We start from the raw sequence: 19,476 nt of genomic DNA, 5'->3' as shown, positions 1-19,476 counted from the left end.
GACTTTATCAAAGTATTATTGTTTTTATACCATAGAGCCTCAGTGAGATAAGATATTCCACTCTAAAATGCAAATAAAAACAACAGATTCCTGTGTTTAACAGACTTCTTATCATGCTCTACAAGCCTGTAGTTACGTAAAAGTGAGATGAATGACGTTAATCAGCACGGTGGAGCTCTGAGCATCCCTCACCTGTGGCCTGACCCGCTGCAATAAAAGCGTCTGTCTGACTGAGTAATTGCTATCATTTGTCGGTGTTGCATGAGCGGCTAGCTGAATGGATAAAAGAGCCGTTGGCTGCCATGTCGAACCATCAGCACGGATCCTGTTCATTGCTACGAAAATACAAACAACTGCTGCATAAAGCAAACCTTTTTTAATAATAATTTGGTGACTGCCTCACCTTTTTTTGTCTATTAAAGCATCATCATTTAGGAGCATTATCTTAAACATGAATTTACGAAAAATCAAGCTACCTCTTTAACAGTAGTTTAGTAAGAGTTGTCTATCTTACAACACCAAATTAAAATATCCTGACCACGATGACTGGTCAGTGCAAAGCCTACTGCTCCTCTACAACTTGCTCTAAAGGATTAGTCACACAGTCAATTGGACAGGACACAAAACAAAGAAAATTGAAATGGTGGCCTATTTTAGGCTATACCCTCTTCTTTCTCTAGCAGTGTCTCCACCATCTTTGGGAGGAAAGCTTCCAGGAAATGGAAAAAGTCCTGAAAAACTCCAGCGTTGTCACAACATGGCTCTAACATCAACACTGCTTTTGTGCTTTCTGTCTCTCCCACAATCTCGGGCTGAACCTTGAACTCCAGCGGGTTCTTCAGCTCGGGTTCTTTCTCGATGATGTGCGACGTGACCTGGGACTCAACCTCCATGCAGCTGCCCTCGGGCCTCGAGTCTGTCTCCTTGATGAGTTCACGTCTCACTTTCCTCCTGCCGGCCCACACCACATGTTTCTGCACCCACAGCCAATGGGGGGGCGCACGTTTGGCCCTTTTAGATATTCTTGGCTTTTTGCCTTGAGGGGAAACTGAAGCATCGCTGCAAGAGGACAGTCGCCGCTTGGCACCAGTTTTGGCTGCATTCTCGGCGAACTCAATGCTGTCCTGGCTGTCACTGACTGACGTGTTGAGGGAGGTCGTGCTGGTCTCCATTTCGGCTCCTGAATCCTCTGCAAAGACGCAATCCACGGAGGAAGCGAGGTGACATCGGAGAACGCTTTGGAACACTCGCTCTACAGAGGCGCACACCTTCTCAAACCACAGCAGACGGAAACCATCTCCCGCCTTGTGCAGCTGAGTGCGGAGGGCTTCTGGGAGCACAGCTGATTTGAAAGGAATGCTGATGGTCAGTTCCTCTGGTTTGGCTTGTGGGGCACCGTGGGGGGTGAACAAGCGCACAAGCCCCCACGACTTGCCCTTTGTGGACTTGCGCAGGTACTGGAGGCTGCGGCAGTACTTCTCAGCCTCCTGGCACTCCTTCTGGAAGCTTCTCTGCGAGCGCTCGTTCAGGTTGCCTGCTACATTGTGGGAAAGCTCAAAGGGGTCCAAAATGTTAAGTGGTCCCAGTCTTGGTCCACTTTGATGGGGCTTGATGGGTTTCTGCTCATCTTTGGCCTCCTCTATTTTTTCCTGGTGGCAGAGGAAGTCTGTAATTGGGAGTGCACACCCCTCCCTTAGAGATATGACACTGCTTGCAAAATCAAACTTGGCATAGAATGAGAAAAAAGCCGCCAGGAGTGTGCCTGCATGGAGACAACACATTAAAATTCACATTAGGACTGATGGAAAGCATTCGCACACTTTGTTTTGTACTACCTTATTGACCTAAATATAAACTCATCCTGAATTCAAGACACCCACTCTTTTTCAATTATTGTTTCTGGGAAAGTCTATAATATTACTTAGATTGCGTTATAAATATTTATTTTTAGCTGCTTGACAGCTGACAAGACTGCTTCATTGGTTAACATTATCTTAATATCAGCATCAACTCCTGTATTTACTAACTTACTAGCAACTCAGAGATACATTTTTGAAGCAAGTCTCTGTGTCAAAGCTGCATTTATGCAAATCGCTGTTGTGTGCATGTAAGTAACAGGAAGAAAAGCTCTGACTCGCTTAGGAAGAAGTCATTTGGCGCCACTTGTTGGTTTGCATGAATACTGTATATATTTAGACTTCAAATACAAGATGACACATTCTTATCTCAAGGAATAAAAATAACCTCTTATATTCTGGTCATTAGAGTAATTCTCAACTATGAGGATGCTGATAACTCAACGTTATCTTTAATTGCATAGGCTTTTTACACCCGCTTAACAACAAAAACTGCTAACCACTTTCCACAAGAGTTACAAGAAACCATTACATTCTAGTGTGTATCCAGATAGGGGAATCAAGGACTGACTTTTATTTTGACTAGAGATGTCTGATAATATCGGCCGATAAATGCTTTAAAATATAATATCGGAAATTATATTATTAAATCAACATAAAAAACACAACATACACTTACAATTAGTACACCAACCCAAAAAAACCTCCCTCCCCCCTCTGTTATTAATATTCCGGTTCCTACAATATATATCAATACAGTCTGCAAGGGATACAGTCCGTAAGCACACATGATTGTGCGTGCTGCTGGTCCACTAATAGTACTAACCTTTAACAGTTAATTTGACTCATTTTCATTAATTACTAGTTTCTATGTAAATGTTTTTACATTGTTTTACTTTCTTTTTTATTCAAGAAAATGTTTTTAATTTATTTACCGGTATCTTGTTTTATTTTTTTTTAAAAAAAGGACCTTATCTTCACCAGACCTGGTTGTCCATGAAATTAGATTTTGTAAAGGGTTCTCAAAAACCAGGTCTAGTCCAGATTATGTCCAGGTCGGGCTCAGCAACACACACCTTCATTTACGTACATCAAAATTTGGGAACTTCAACAACAGATTGCATATAATAATATAATAAACAAAATTAAATTCTCAAAATAAGCATTTGTATACAGTCCAGACTATGTCCAGCAACGCACACCTTCATTTATGTGCACTCAAATTAGGAAACAGATTGCATATAATCTGTAAACAAAATTACATTTTCAAAATAAGCATTTGAGGACTTCCCATCTTTTTTTTATGTTTTTAGGCATCATTATCGGTTTCAACCATATAACTTTCGGTATCGGTTTCAAAAAGTAAAATTACCGTAATTACTTTTTAAAACGCCGCTGTACGGAGCGGTACGTATCCGGTAAAACACGGACGTAGGGAGAAGTACAGAGCAGTTGCGTCTCCCAGTCAGCAGCCCCTCCCCTCTCCCCTCTCCCCCACACAACACAGGAGTTGACGACTGCAGCATGAGATGTTTACTGGTGACGCTTGATGACCTCATCAAACCGCCGCGAGTGTAGCATAACAACAACTAAAGTGTGTTGTTGCCGGTGCTGTAGCCGTGGCTAACAAGCGAGCTCGCTCTGTGACTGACTAATGACACCATGACTATGGTTTGGGATTATTTTAAAGTGTGTCTGACGGATAAAAAACTGGCAATTTGCAATGACTGCGAAAAGTTGGTTATGCGAGGAGGAACCAAGACGTCTTCCTTTAATGCGAGCAATTTGATCTCCCACCTCTTCAAGAATCATAAGGAGATACACGATGAACACAAGTGGAAGACGGATGAAAAGCAAACAGCGAAAAAAAGTAGTACCACACAGTTGTCACTTAAAGACTCCGCCGAGAAAAAACAAAAATACAACAAAAACCACCCCAAGGCGAAAGCCCATGCAGTATGTCAAAATCTACGGTGGAGTTTGGTGTGGATAGCCTGCCCTGCATGGTGCACACTTTGCAGCTTGCAGTGAGCGGAGCTGCCCTGTCTCAACGCAGCATTTCAGAAGCTCTGACTGACTGGTAGGCCACTTCAAGCACTCACCACTAGCTTGCAGCACATTTGTGTTACTCATACAAATTGAGGCAGATTGACCCCAGTTTATAATTTCCTGTTTTACAGTATGCCAGGCAGTCTTGCACTAAAGGAGGACTATGTTATTGCGAACTGTATTACTCTAGTATACTCTGGACTGAAGCTGTGTGCCTTCATTGTTTTTGTAGCTGTTGTTTTGAGGCATGTTTAAAAAAAATTAAAAATAATGCTCTTTGTGAAAGTCAAAGTATAGTATTTCCCATAGTTGTAGTGGGCATCAGGATTATCTCAGGGAGAGCATGTCCCAAATTCCAAGCTGCTGTTTTGAGGCATGTTAAAAAATATAACGCACTTTGTGACTTCAATAATACAAACCCTGTTTCCATATGAGTTGGGAAATTGCGTTAGATGTAAATATAAGCGGAATACAATGATTTGCAAATCATTTTCAACCCATATTCAGTTGAATATGCCACAAAGACAACATATTTGATGTTCAAACTGATAAACTTTTTTTTTTTTGCAAATACCGGTAATCATTAACTTTAGAATTTGATGCCAGCAACATGTGACAAAGAAGTTGATAAAGGTGGCAATAAATACTGATAAAGTTTAGGAATGCTCATCAAACACTTATTTGGAACATCCCATAGGTGAACAGGCAAATTGGGAACAGGTGGGTGCCATGATTGGGTATATAAGTAGATTCCATGAAATGCTCAGTCATTCACAAACAAGGATGGGGCAAAGGTCACCACTTTGTCAACAAATGCATGAGCAAATTGTTGAACAGTTTAAGAAAAACCTTTCTCAATCAGCTATTGCAAGGAATTTAGGGATTTCACCATCTACGGTCCGTAATATCATCAAAGGGTTCAGAGAATCTGGAGAAATCACTGCACGTAAGCAGCTAAGCCCGTGACCTTCGATCCCTCAGGCTGTACTGCATCAACAAGCGACATCAGTGTGTAAAGGATATCACCACATAGGCTCAGGAACACTTCAGAAACCCACTGTCAGTAACTACAGTTGGTTGCTACATCTGTAAGTGCAAGTTAAAACTTTCCTATGCAAGGCGAAAACCGTTTATCAACAACACCCAGAAACGCCGTCGGCTTCGCTGCGCCTGAGCTCATCTAAGATGGACTGATACAAAGTGGAGAAGTGTTCTGTGGTCTGACGAGTCCCCATTTCAAATTGTTTTTGGAAACTGTGGACGTCGTGTCCTCCGGACCAAAGAGTAAAAGAACCATCCGGATTGTTAAAGGCGCAAAATTGAAAAGCCATTATCTGTGATGGTATGGGGGTGTATTAGTGCCCAAGACATGGGTAACTTACACATCTGTGAAGGCACCATTAATGCTGAAAGGTACATACAGGTTTTGGAGCAACATATGTTGCCATCCAAGCAACGTTACCATGGACGCCCCTGCTTATTTCAGCAAGACAATGCCAAGCCATGTGTTACATCAACGTGGCTTCATAGTAAAAGAGTGCGGGTACTAGACTGGCCTGCCTGTAGTCCAGACCTGTCTCCCATTGAAAATGTGTGGCGCATTATGAAGCCTAAAATACCACAACGGAGACCCCCGAACTGTTGAACAACTTAAGCTGTACATCAAGCAAGAATGGGAAAGAATTCCACCTGAGAAGCTTAAAAAATGTGTCTCCTCAGTTCCCAAACGTTTACAGAGTGTTGTTAAAAGGAAAGGCCATGTAACACAGTGGTGAACATGCCCTTTCCCAACTACTTGGCACGTGTTGCAGCCATGAAATTCTAAGTTAATTATTATTTGAAAAAAAAAAAATTAAGTTTATGAGTTTGAACATCAAATATCTTGTCTTTGTAGTGCATTCAATTGAATATGGGTTGAAAATGATTTGCAAATCATTGTATTCCGTTTATATCTACAGAATCAACTTTAAACTCCTTTTGTTTTTAAATGTCTAAACAACCTCGCGCCAACATATCTCTCCGACCTCCTTCAGCCTTACTGCCCCACCCGATCCCTAAGATCAGCCGATCAGCTGCTGCTGACGGTCCCTGACACAAGGCTGAAGCTTAGAGGTGACAGAGCTTTCGCCGCTGCTGCTCCCAAGCTCTGGAACGACCTACCTCTCTGAGTGTTGGACAAGCCTCCTCTCTTCCTGTCTTTAAATCTCTCTTAAAAACATACTTTTATTCCATGGCTTTTAACACTGAGTGATATCCATCCTGCAATGGCGCCCCATAATACACATGCTGTGAACCTCTTTTTATGTTTTATTTATTTTATTTATTTATTTTTTATCGTGTTCTGTTTGTGTTGTGTTGTGTTTGCTCGGTACTCATATTATCTTTTAACCTGCCCATTGTACAGCACTTTGGCTACCCCTGTGGTACATTTTAAATGTGCTTTATAAATAAAGTTGATTTGATTTGATTTGATAACACAATTTCCCAACTCATATGGAAACGGGGTTTGTAAATATGGCAGTGCCATGTTGGGACTTTTTTCCATAACTTGAGTTGAAGTTGTTCTCTTATTTTGGTAAACCTTGTTACATTGTTTAATGCATCCAGCGGGGCATCATAACAAAATTAGGTATAATAATGTGTTTATTCCACGACTGTATATGTCAAGTGGGGGGGTCGCAGCCCGCTGCGGGGTTGTTCTTCCAACGCAAAAGACGGCTTCGGACGACAGCGCGAAGGTAGGCTTGGATTTATTTTTTACTATAACAAAAAGAACAAACTAAAGACGCGCACAAGGCGGAGGTAAAAACTTGACTATGAAACAAAAAAAACTTGCACATGGGCAAAAGACTAAGGACATGAACAAAAGTCACCAACTGTGGCATGAATAGAAAACAACTTACTTGGTCAGAAAGAGACATGAACCAGTGTGACATAAAGACAATGAACGCAGGACGAGTGAACAGAAAGAAAGACTTAAATAACAGACATGATTAACAACAGGTGCGTGACTCAAAACGTGAGACAGGTGCATGACATGACAGGTGAAAACTAATGGGTGATCATGGAAACCAAACCAAACAAGGAAGTGCAACCAGGAACTAAAAATAGTCCAAAAAACAAACACATGGCCAAAACAAAAACATGAACAGACATGACAGTATATATCTGTATCGGTTGATATCGGAATCAGTAATTAAGAGTTGGACAATATCGGAATATCGGATATCGGCAAAAAAGCCATTATCGGACATCTCTAATTTTGACCATGGACAAGTTTGTCATCGACAATTATCAGAATAAAGGATAGACATCAATCTTTTCTACATAAACTGCCATGTTAACCATCATCCATTATGCTGCTACTAGCCACACCGATAGGCCATGATGCAGAGTTTCTACCACTTACTAAGCAATATCACCTGATTAGTACATTAATATTATAATATTATTTTCTTCTTTCGCAGTTCCTGGGGTGTTTATTTAGTCAACTGTAGAGTAACAGGCATATATCTGCATACATACTTGTAAAATGCTTGTGTAAATGGATGCCAAGGTAATGTGTAGCTGCTTCACATTAGCAGTTTGATTTCCATTGGTTCCTATGAATCATGCAGTGAAGTTGGAGGTCGAAACAATTTCACTGCACCTTCATAAACATTGGGACCAAAGCATACAAAAGTACTGTACGTCTATTTATGTTTTGCTTGCTGCATGGCTGTAAGACTAAGTAGATGTGTTAGACATATGGCTTTGGATTTCTTTAAACCCCCTTCGTTTTCTCATGGGTTGGTGTGTCTAGTTCTTTGTATGACTTACATAGATCTTGTGTGTTTCCACTAGGTGGCACAGCAATGGGTTGACTGGGGAAGGTGCAATTCCAGCCCTCAATCACACATTCCTCTTCTTCACCTACAAAGAGGCAGCAAACGATATGAATGTATTTTCATTGTCAGCAACAATGCACATTATCAACAATACCAAAGTGAATCTGATCGATAACAGAAAAAAATGTGCAATTTGTTGTATGTCATTAAATGATTTATATTGGCAGCCAACTGTTTACATAGGCACTCATAACTACAGTGGAACCTCGATTTACAAACTTAATTGGTTCTTAAACATGGTTTGCGAACCAAAGAGTTCGTCTAGTGAAGCAGAGTTTCCCATAAAAAACAATGTAAACATAAATAATTGGTTCTCGCCTCGACAAAAGTCCCTCTTTATAAAAACAATGCACACTTTGAAGAGACACACACACACACACACACACACACACACACACACACACACACACACACACACACACACACACACACACACACACACACACACACACACACACGGTAATGGATCAACAATCTCTTTTTTATCTAAATAACACAACAGCAGCAGCCAGCTTAACTGTCAATGTGTGCCCACACACAAAAGTCTTTGCCTTTAATGCTCTTCAAAACGTTACCAACCATGTTGCTACAATTTAAAAAAAGAACGAAAATTTGTTTTTACCTTGTGTCGGGGAATATTTGTGGCATTTTTTGGAATAGTCTGCGATTTTCCGAGTTGTAAATGATGATAATTCATTGCCTTGTGCCTTATTTGTCCATTTAGGGATCTTTTTCCACAAAAATAAGCATGGTCTCTTTGCAGTTGAAAACTTGCTGCGGTAGAATCCCCTTCCCTGATAAACTCCTCAAAGTGCTTGATAGACCACTCCGTAGCAGCTTTGTAGGAGCCGGCAGCCTCACCCTGCGGTGAAAACGGGCTCCGCTTTTTAAACTTTTCCAACCACCCACGATTCGCCTTAGTTTTTCCGTGCATGGTCACTTTTGGACGTCAAGTTGCCCTAAAAAGGAACCTTTTCACAGATGATAGCCTCGGAAATGCTATCACCTGCTAGCTGCTTATCACTTATCCATACGAGCAACAGATTTTTGACCTGAACTTGCACTTTGTCTTTGCGAAGATATTTAACCCTTTTACCAAGTCAGCAACCATAAACACATTTATTGTTTTGATTTGTTGCAATTGTGGACTTGTTTCTTCCATATTTGTGAGCCAATCCGTGCGCTATTGGCGCCGCCGCATACTCATCGAAATGGCAGCCATATAGGACTTCCAGTGGCACAAAAAATGAATGAATGAATGAATAAATGAATGAAGCGTTGGTATGTCAAGACATTGTTCGCACACACAGGCATATTTGGCAACACTGAAAAGGTCGCGAATAGAGGCGTTCGTAAATCGGGGCTCCACTTTGTTAAACCTGCAGTCAGTTTTGTTGCAATATGGTTAGATGGGATCACTATTTTGCAGCAGAGTGTAGAAAACACACAACACTTACAGGCCATGTCTTTGAGCTGGTCCACAGTGAGGAGAACAGGAGGCTCGCAGTTTTGAAGGAAGAAGATGACGAGAAGTGTTAAAGCGTAGTTGTTGAGCAGTGGACCAGGGCCGCTGGGGTTACCTTTGAGTTACAGCACAAATTAACACCCCACTGTGCATTTGACACACTGAAAGAAGGATTAGATCAAGACTAATGCTTATTTTTCTGATTGTTTTATTTTACCTTTATTTATACTAGGTAAAGTCCCATTGAGATTAAGAATCTCTTTTTCAAGGGAGTCTTGCACTTTCATACAGTTGCTAGCACGGCCGCTCTACCATCCCAGCCACGCCGCCCCATAAAAGCAAATCATTCACATTGAGAACATGAAAACAGGAATTTTAATTATGAGGCACTGGCTTCAGTATGACCATCCTTATGTTTATCAATGTGCATTTCAGTTAGCAACAATTAAAAACATGCATGTGCTTTTAAAAACTCCAAATTTGCTGTATTAATTTTATTTTGTCAACGCCGTAAACCTAGGATTCCCATTGTAGGATTACAAATGTAGCCCAAACCGGAAGTGACGTTCTGCTGACATCTGTTGGCCAACTTACGAAACAACAAGCTGAAATATAGGTGAGCAAGTCACACAATAAATATAGTATGCACCTAAATGATGTATTTTACCTGCAAGTTGTTTCTGTTTGGCCCAATAGCGAATGGTGTACACTAGAGGCCTCAGTCTGTCTTCCGCACCGGAACAGAGCTGGAGGAAGCGGGTGTTCCTAACAGCGAGTCTAACGTGAACAGACAGTGAAAACAAGATCAAAATTAAATAAAAAATACTCATGATGAAAGATTTCCATAGCCACAGACATCAATCCTGACCTGTTGTTGACCGTGATGTCTCCCTGCAGGTTGAGCTCACGGTGATGGAACTTGACCACTGGGAGACGAGCGCTACTGACCACATGGACTTTGTGCACGCTGGGCACGCAGCGTCTCAAAATGGTTGCAACCAGGTCCAATACCTCGGCGGGAGACGCTGTGGACAGGTCGATATCAGAAAGGATGGAGTCCTCAGAGCAGCCATCATCTGACATGGTCTCAGCTGCCTTAAGCGAGGAAGACTGTAATCAGTACAATGTGAGCCTAATTCATAACTAAATATATCTACTGTAGATGAATCTCAAACCTTCTCTAAGGTATGCTTGGCTCGGGCCTGGAAGACTTTGGTGTTCTCCAAATCCAGAAACAGGTCCAGGTCGCAGGAATGGATACCGAAAGTGTTGACAGATGAGCCGAATGGAAGAATTTGGCTGTCTGTGACACATTGAAAACATTGTGCAGTGTGAGAGGATGTGTTGCACTCTTGTACACTTGTGTTTGTGTTCACCTGGAAAAAACTCCACAAAGACCTCCTGCAAAAGTTGCACCAGCAAGCCCCGGGCTTTCTTTTCATTCTCTCCAAGCTGGAAGCGTTCCACAACAAACTGCATCTGAGAATTCACCTGAAAGAGAACACATGTCAATTGACTTTATTGTGTGCAGACTGTAGACACTGCTAGAAAAATATGCCCCAAAAGACAAACAGAAGTTCAGTGAGCCTTTAAAAATTAGTAACTCCACAAATGTGATGCCAGAGAAGGGTACCAGTAATAGTAAAGAGAAAACATGTGACTCTCGCAATAGAACCAGAAAATGAACTTACTGTGACATTGGAAAGAGTTGCTCAGTAGTGATGAGAATTTCTGCTCTTTTAAACAGCCACTGAAATTTTTTTTTATTGTTGCTAAAATGTATTTGTACCACAATGTGTAAACTGAATTATCTACATTAGAGAAAAAGTTCCAATCTGATTGTGTATATTAGACCTAAATTTCCAAATAATTACAGAGAAACAACATAGCAATACAATACATTACACAACAAAATATAAAACAAACTGCAAAAGTAAAAGAAAAGCCCTTATCAAAAAAATGGTTTTCAGTAGGAATATAACAATTATTAAATGTTGTCTGTCTATCTGTGTTGGCCCTGTGATGTGGTGTGTTGTCCGCCCGAGTGCAGCTGAAATAGGCTACAGCACCCCACGCGACCCCGAAAGGGACAAGCGGTAGAAAATGGATGGATATAATTTTTAGAGGGGAACTGCACATTTTTGGCAATTCTGCCCTATTATTCACCATCATTATAAAAGACATGATGACGGATACAAAAAATATATCTTATAAAAAATAAAAGCTAAAATGTCTCTTAAAGCTCTGCCCCTTTAATTAGTGCATAGTACATACTCAAAATTCGTACATCCACACGCACATTCATCATACCAACATACACATACTGTACATATACATTCACTGTACAAACACACACATACTGTACGTATACATTCACTGTACAAACACACATATACACATACTTTACATATACAAGTACATATACATACATACACTCATGCACATAATCACGTTTCATCAAACATATATTAAGGTTGTTGCCCTAGAGTAAACTGGGTAACACATGGCACACTGACAAAGCTTAACCTATTGTTACCATAACAATCTACAAGGTTAATGTAGGTTGCTTCTCTTTCTTCCCCTCCATTTTTCTGCATTCTTTCGTATCTCAAGTTATCATTACATATATGTATTGTTGCATTTGAACAACTGTATTGTTGATAATAAAGGTAAAGTATTGGTATTGTTCATTATCAATAGCGCTATTTCTATTGGTATTTGTATTGCTCCATTTGTAGTGTAATAATGTACGGAGCCCCTAAAGGGACATGGGAATTTTTTTTTTTTTAGACATGTATCTCGTGGCCACGAGAAAGTATCTCGTGGCCACGAGAAACTTTCTCGTGCGCACGAGAAACTTTCTCGTGGCCACGAGAAACTTTCTCGTGGCCACGAGAAAGCATTGGATGCGTGCTGATGGTTTGGTGTGTGTTAAAATGGCAGTTTAGGAGTTAATATGGCTGTATTTCCAATTAGGACTTTCCCCCATGTGTGTTGTGGCAAAATGTGAATGCTTGATTAGTAGGTGTGAGACAAACACTTTATCTTCCTGGTTATTGTAACGCTACGTGTTTGACATTATTTAAGACTTTATCATGCCCGGGAAAGGACAGTTTTCCTCTTCTGTGGCTGTGGGGGGTGGGCGTGGCTTGCGGACCTGCAGTGAAGCGGAGTGTGTCAGTTAGTCCGATGTTGATGTGATCAAACTTCTTTCTTGCTTGGAAGATACACACACAATTGCAACTGTTATTTCTTCCTGCAAATAATAAATATGTACAACGTGTTTGGATGTATTCATTTATGTAAAATTGTCATTAAATGTAATATTGCCTGACAAAAAGTGATACGACGTACGTAATATTTTGATATTTACACATCGCATATTTACACACGCGCATCTGACTAGAATACCCTTATGTGCATTACATATATCAACATCAACTACCTACTGTACTGTTTACTTGTTGAAATACCCTTTTTAGAGCAAATATCTACCCACATAATTTATATGTGTATATATATTATATAAATATATATATGTATATGTGTATATATAATATATAAATATATATATATATAAATATATATATATATATATATATATATATATATATATATATATATATATATATATATATATATATAGTATATACACGCACACACACACATATACATGTATACTGTATAGGAAGAAACACACATACATATATACAGTATACATATATACACACAAACACTAAATTTGACAAACAAAATAACTACTATTTTTAAGAACAAGTTACAGTAATATATAATATACATATACACTACCGTTCAAAAGTTTGGGGTCACCCAAACAATTTTGTAGAATAGCCTTCATTTCTAAGAACAAGAATAGACTGTCGAGTTTCAGATGAAAGTTCTCTTTTTCTGGCCATTTTGAGCGTTTAATTGACCCCACAAATGTGATGCTCCAGAAACTCAATCTGCTCAAAGGAAGGTCAGTTTTGTAGCTTCTGTAACGAGCTAAACTGTTTTCAGATGTGTGAACATGATTGCACAAGGGTTTTCTAATCATCAATTAGCCTTCTGAGCCAATGAGCAAACACATTGTACCATTAGAACACTGGAGTGATAGTTGCTGGAAATGGGCCTCTATACACCTATGTAGATATTGCACCAAAAACCAGACATTTGCAGCTAGAATAGTCATTTACCACATTAGCAATGTATAGAGTGTATTTCTTTAAAGTTAAGACTAGTTGAAAGTTGTCTTCATTGAAAAGTACAGTGCTTTTCCTTCAAAAATAAGGACATTTACATGTGACCCCAAACTTTTAAACGGTAGAGTATATATATACATGCTTATACATAATATATATGTATATATATATATATATATATATACACATACATATATATATATATATACACATACATACATATATATATATATATATATATATATATATATATATATATATATATATACACATACATATATATATAGATACACATACATATATATATATATATATATATATATATATATATATATATATATATATATATATACATATATATATATATATATATATACATATATATACATATATATATATATATATATATATGTATATATATATACATATATATGTATATATATATATATATATATATATATATATATATATATACACACATATAAATTATGTGGGTAGATATTTGTTCTAAAAAGGGTATTTCAACAAGTAAACAGTACAGTAGGTAGTTGATGTTGATATATGTAATGCACATAAGGGTATTCTAGTCAGATGCGCGTGTGTAAATATGCGATGTGTAAATATCAAAATATTACGTACGTCGTATCACTTTTTGTCAGGCAATATTACATTTAATGACAATTTTACATAAATGAATACATCCAAACACGTTGTACATATTTATTATTTGCAGGAAGAAATAACAGTTGCAATTGTGTGTGTATCTTCCAAGCAAGAAAGAAGTTTGATCACATCAACATCGGACTAACTGACACACTCCGCTTCACTGCAGGTCCGCAAGCCACGCCCACCCCCCACAGCCACAGAAGAGGAAAACTGTCCTTTCCCGGGCATGATAAAGTCTTAAATAATGTCAAACACGTAGCGTTACAATAACCAGGAAGATAAAGTGTTTGTCTCACACCTACTAATCAAGCATTCACATTTTGCCACAACACACATGGGGGAAAGTCCTAATTGGAAATACAGCCATATTAACTCCTAAACTGCCATTTTAACACACACCAAACCATCAGCACGCATCCAATGCGTTTCTCGTGCGCACGAGAAAGTTTTTATAAAAAAAAAAAAAAATTTTTTTTTTTTTTTTTTTTTAAATAAAAAGTTTCTCGTGGCCACGAGAAAGTTTCTCATGGCCACGAGATACTTTCTCGTGGCCACGAGATACATGTCTAAAAAAAAAAAAATTCCCATGTCCCTTTAGGGCAGGGGTGTCAAACTCATTGTAGATCGGGGGCCACATGGAGAGAAATCTACTCCCAAGTGGGCCGGACTGGTAAAATCACAGCACGATAACTTAAAAATAAAGACAACTTCAGATTGTTTTCTTTGTTTAAAAATAGAACAAGCATTTTCGGAAATTGTACAAATCATAATGTTTTTGGGGTTATTTTACAATTACCTGTTGCGGTTAATAGTATATATACTTTATTTGTAGTTATTTATATTTTCTGTATAAATTATGTGATAATGTTCATCAGTCAACTCATTTGTGTTAATTTTCAATCTATCAAGATTAAAAAAATTATATCAAAATCAAATTACAGTATGTTATTTATGTTGTTTGCTCATTTTCCTCGACTGATGTACTAACATCCTGTGGTTTATTTTGTACATATGTAGCATCATTTACAAAGATACAAAGAATTGCTATTGCGACATCCAGTGGACACATTTAGAACAGCGGTTTCTTTCATTCAAATATTTCAGGTACATTTTTATACTTAGCAAACTCATCCCGCGGGCCGAATAAAACCTGTTCGCGGGCCTGATCCGGCCCTCGGGCCGTACGTTTGACACCCCTGCTTTAGGGGCTCCGTAATAATGCTCAGTCATTTCTGTATTGTTTTTTATTTTCGCTAACTGCTTATTTGCTATTACTTTTACCATCATATTTGTACATGTCGTATTTGCTGATGTTGCTCTATTGTTGTTGTTGCTGTTGTGTTTGCTGTTGTTGTTTTTGTCTCTCTGTCTAATCCCCCTCTTGTCCCCACAATTTCCCCCTCTGTCTTCTTTTTTCTCTCTTTCTATCCCCTCCTGCTCCGGCCCGGCTGCACCAAATGGTAATATAAATACATTTAATAAAGTCAAATACAAATAAGGCAACAAGAGAAGTATCCTACACTTCTCTTTTGTAAAGTAAATCTGAACAGCCGATATGGGCATCTACATCAACTATATGATTTGCCTGAGAAGCTGGACAGGACAAAAAAATAAAAATACAATTTGTATTTTTTTTATTTGTGGCGGATGTAATTCTTTCGTGGCGGGCCGCCACAAATAAAAGAATGTGTGGGAAACACTGCTGTGACTTTATCAAAGTTTTGCTCTCAATCATGGTTTTTTGATCATTTTAATTCAAAACGGTGATACTAACCGACAGGAGTTTCACCGCGGTTGTCATTAACACTGTTTATCAATACATCCCTAATATTTAGGAAGAAAAAGTGTCACAGCTTGTCTTCTCTACTGCATATTTTTCTAACCTTTCCAGTGTGTCGCTTTAATTATGAAGCAAAGTTCCCTCACTTTCTCCTGTTTAAATGCTCACGACTGTGCACTGCGTGTAACTCACTTCCTCTACTACAAGTAGACATAGAGGTGAAACTTAATTTGAATATTGCACAAAGGTTTGTTTATTCCAGAAATTAGGTTTACAAGATGAAACTACCGGTAATATGACATAGGCCCATAACATTCAAAATTATGGCTTCCAGCTTATGAAAACCTTGAATTGAAAATCCGAGAAAATTTGTTTTTTTTTTTAAACTAAGCCATGATGATAAAAAGTATACTGATATATCTCACTTTGCTTGTAATGAGTTTTTATCACATATTAGTTTTGCATTTTTAAAGTTGAATTGCTGACATGAATGGACTTTTGCACAATATATTAAAATTTTTGTTTCACCACTCATTTTGACCAATCACATGTGGCTTTAACAGTAAAACAGACCATGAAAAAAGCCGAATCGTTTACAAATGGCATTAGTATTGCGCATACACGTGTTGTACACGATTGAAAACTCATTAATTCACATACACATTGCACAAATGAGTTACATATGATAACCAAGTAAAATAAATTAACAGCCTTAATAACCTTTCACATTTCAAATAGTTTATAATAATTCATCGAATCACTCCGCTCTGGGCGATAAACACAGCAGATGAGAACTGTAAACACAAGTGACAATATAATGACAGAAATAAAAAAATTAAAAAAGTTAAAGTACCAATGATTGTCACACACACACACACACACACACACACACACACACACACACACACACACACACACACACACACACACACACACACACACACACACACACACACACACACACACACACAAGGTGTGGCGAAATTATTCTCTGCATTTGACCCATCACCCTTGATCACCCACTGGGAGGTGAGGGGGGCAGTGGGCAGCAGCAATAGTTTAAGTATAATACATAAAATACAACTTCTATACAATACTATATATAACTTATGTTGTGCTCTGGTGTTCTTGTTTTGTTTTGTTTTTTCTTCCACGGGTGTGTGTAAACTTTTTTCATCGAGAGCTACTAAAAGATTTTGTTTTTAATTTGGTTAAAAGGCAGGGAAAAAAATATTAAAACAAAGCTTAGTGTTCTTAATTATTTGGATCAACATTTCAGCTATTTGCCTCTACACCCTAATAACAGTTATATAATTACTTACAGAAGGAAGCTGACAGAGTTTGGGTTTTAGGCGGTCTAGAACTTGTTGGAGGTTCTCCAAGTCGGTCTTCTTCTTGGGGATGTACATGAAGTCCTTCTTCTCTCTGGGCTTAACACGCAGTTTCAGGCCTTTCATTTTGTGCTCGACACATGACAAGGTTGCCTGAATACTCTCCGTCTCACTGAACTGAACAATGGCAAACACCCCCTGTAGAAAATGAAAGCAACATCAGGAAACACAAGGCCAAAACAAGTGAGGATATAAGGTCACCTGACCCTGTCTTTGTCCAGGATGACGTCCGAGACTGCTCCAAATTGCTGGAAGTACTCAGCCAGGTCTGTCTGAGAGATTTCCGGTTTGATGCCGCTGACAAACACACTTTGCTCCCCCTGGGTTTTCCTGGTGGTTCGCACATTGCTCAACGTCTGGTGTTTCCGCCCTTTGACATGCTGATCCACACTTGGTTCTACAGCAAGAATAAAAATACATTCATAAATACAAAATAAATAAACTCTGTGGCAAACAACAAACTAATGATATCCACAACCGCTAATAACATTGCTTAATTTTGGTTGATATTGTGTAAGAGAATTGAGTTTAACCAATGTTTTTATTGTGGTTGTAGCAGTGTAGAACTGGAGGGTATTCCAGGTCGGATGTTAAACAAACTGAGTCCAAACCTGAAGTCTGAGTTAACTTATCCTCAGATGGGAAACTTTTAAGTGTCGGGTTCCAGAACAGCTGGTCTGAGTAAATTCAATCAATCCTGAATATGTTGACTTGGAGTTAAGACCACAAAAAACAGCCATGATCAATGAGTCTACGATTCACCATAGCAACTGGGGACAGAAAAGGCTGTCTTTCTTTACCTAGCTGGAACTGAAAGTGTTAATGCGTGTTTATAGTGTGTATGAACACTTTTTTGAAAGAAAAGTAATACAGTAAACAATTACGGAATTGAATCCCATTTTAATTTAGGTGTAATTCTAAAGGTGAAAATGTATTATTGTATTGTATATTTGACTCAGTACAAAAAGTCAATGCGAATGCTAACTAAATATTGTAGAGAGGCTATATGTTTTTCTAAGTAGGCACCTAATGTTAGACCAATTTGCTTATTACAAGTATAATTTAGTCAAATGTGACGGCGTGGCGAAGTTGGTAGAGTGGTCGTGCCAGCAATCGGAGGGTTGCTGGTTACTGGGGTTCAATCCCCACCTTCTACCATCCTAGTCACGTCCGTTGTGTCCTTGGGCAAGACACTTCACCCTTGCTCCTGATGGGTGCTAGTTAGCCTTGAAGGTAGAAAAGCGCTATACCGCTATACAAGTATAACCCATTTATCATTATTTATTATATTCACAATAATGAAATACCAAAAAATATATATATTTTTTCAAATCTATGAACATTAATTTTAAATTGAATTAATACATTGTCTGACTGAACAGATAACGCATTTGAAATCAAGGAATATATATATATATATAATTTTTTTTATTTTTTTTTACAATATAGTTTTTTCTTGCCAGTTCACTTTATGTTTGTAATAATTGAAGTAATAACCTGCTGAGCCCGGTGGACATTTTCGCGGGCTTTTCGGGGATGCGGCTATATCTATTAGCACATATTTTAGTTATGTTTACAATAATGAAACAAATATTGCATTTTTAATACAATCATTAGGTTTTTTTTCTTTGACTAACAATATAATTTCATAACAGTCCTACTAAATATAAACCATGACCTCAAAATCTTCTGACGTTGATCTTCACGAATACATTTTGTTAATGACCTATATCATAATTTTACCTTATTTACAAAATAGTAACATTTTAACACCGCTTTTATATAATTTTAATAATTTACATAACGCAATATGCTGTGTAGTGTAGAAGTTGAAAGCGGTGGCGGTTATAAAGCAGTGTTGTTACTTACGGTTTGGCAAGTTGACTTTACACAAGACACACTGAAAACCTCTCGGTGTCGTTTTTATGTCGTTCTCTAACTCCATTGTGGTTAGATATTATTTAATTCAACATTAGATGAACGAGAGAAACGCCGTCCTCCATGCGCTTCTCAAATCTCCCTCCAGCGTCACGAGTACGTTGGTTCCGGGTCCGCTTCAAAAAAGGCCGCCGGGTTCTCACACGTTGAGCGCAAAGGTTCCGCTTGGACAAATGTTTCCATTTAAATTCACTTTTAGAAATTACTTTAGTTTAACTAAAAACAGAACGCTTGCCAAACCT

General features: G+C 38.4%; 1 protein-coding gene across 2 annotated transcripts; it reads right to left on the bottom strand.

Moving 5' to 3' along the window:
• Positions 1 to 361: 361 nt before the first annotated feature.
• tut1 (terminal uridylyl transferase 1, U6 snRNA-specific) lies at positions 362 to 19,403 on the bottom strand. 2 transcript variants are annotated; one of them, XM_062056008.1, is made up of 10 exons: positions 19,166 to 19,403; positions 17,503 to 17,693; positions 17,228 to 17,434; positions 10,634 to 10,748; positions 10,433 to 10,560; positions 10,126 to 10,367; positions 9,925 to 10,034; positions 9,250 to 9,372; positions 7,725 to 7,817; positions 362 to 1,762 (listed from the first exon to the last, which is right to left on the bottom strand). In XM_062056008.1, the coding sequence occupies exons 1-10, from the start codon at positions 19,239 to 19,241 to the stop codon at positions 654 to 656; spliced, it is 2,394 nt and encodes a 797-aa protein (XP_061911992.1). In that variant the 5' UTR covers positions 19,242 to 19,403; the 3' UTR covers positions 362 to 653. The 2 variants fall into 2 exon arrangements, with proteins under 2 accessions (XP_061911992.1, XP_061911994.1); XM_062056010.1 differs by having other exon boundaries at positions 10,126 to 10,352.
• Between the last annotated feature and the right edge of the window lie 73 nt (positions 19,404 to 19,476).

The sequence above is a fragment of the Entelurus aequoreus genome, linkage group LG08 (genome assembly GCF_033978785.1).
Source record: "Entelurus aequoreus isolate RoL-2023_Sb linkage group LG08, RoL_Eaeq_v1.1, whole genome shotgun sequence".
NCBI classification, from domain to species: domain Eukaryota; kingdom Metazoa; phylum Chordata; class Actinopteri; order Syngnathiformes; family Syngnathidae; genus Entelurus; species Entelurus aequoreus.
This window is presented reverse-complemented; position numbering and strand designations above follow the sequence as displayed.

Bases quoted from the DNA above. Each gene is read 5' to 3' on its own strand.
- tut1 (XM_062056008.1), bottom strand. From the start codon at position 19,241: ATGGAGTTAGAGAACGACATAAAAACGACACCGAGAGGTTTTCAGTGT. The intron at 10,035-10,125 runs GTCAGGATTGAT...TGTTCACGTTAG, and splicing joins GACATCACGGTCAACAACAG to ACTCGCTGTTAGGAACACCC. The intron at 9,373-9,924 runs GTAAAATACATC...TGTAACTCAAAG, and splicing joins CAAACAGAAACAACTTGCAG to GTAACCCCAGCGGCCCTGGT.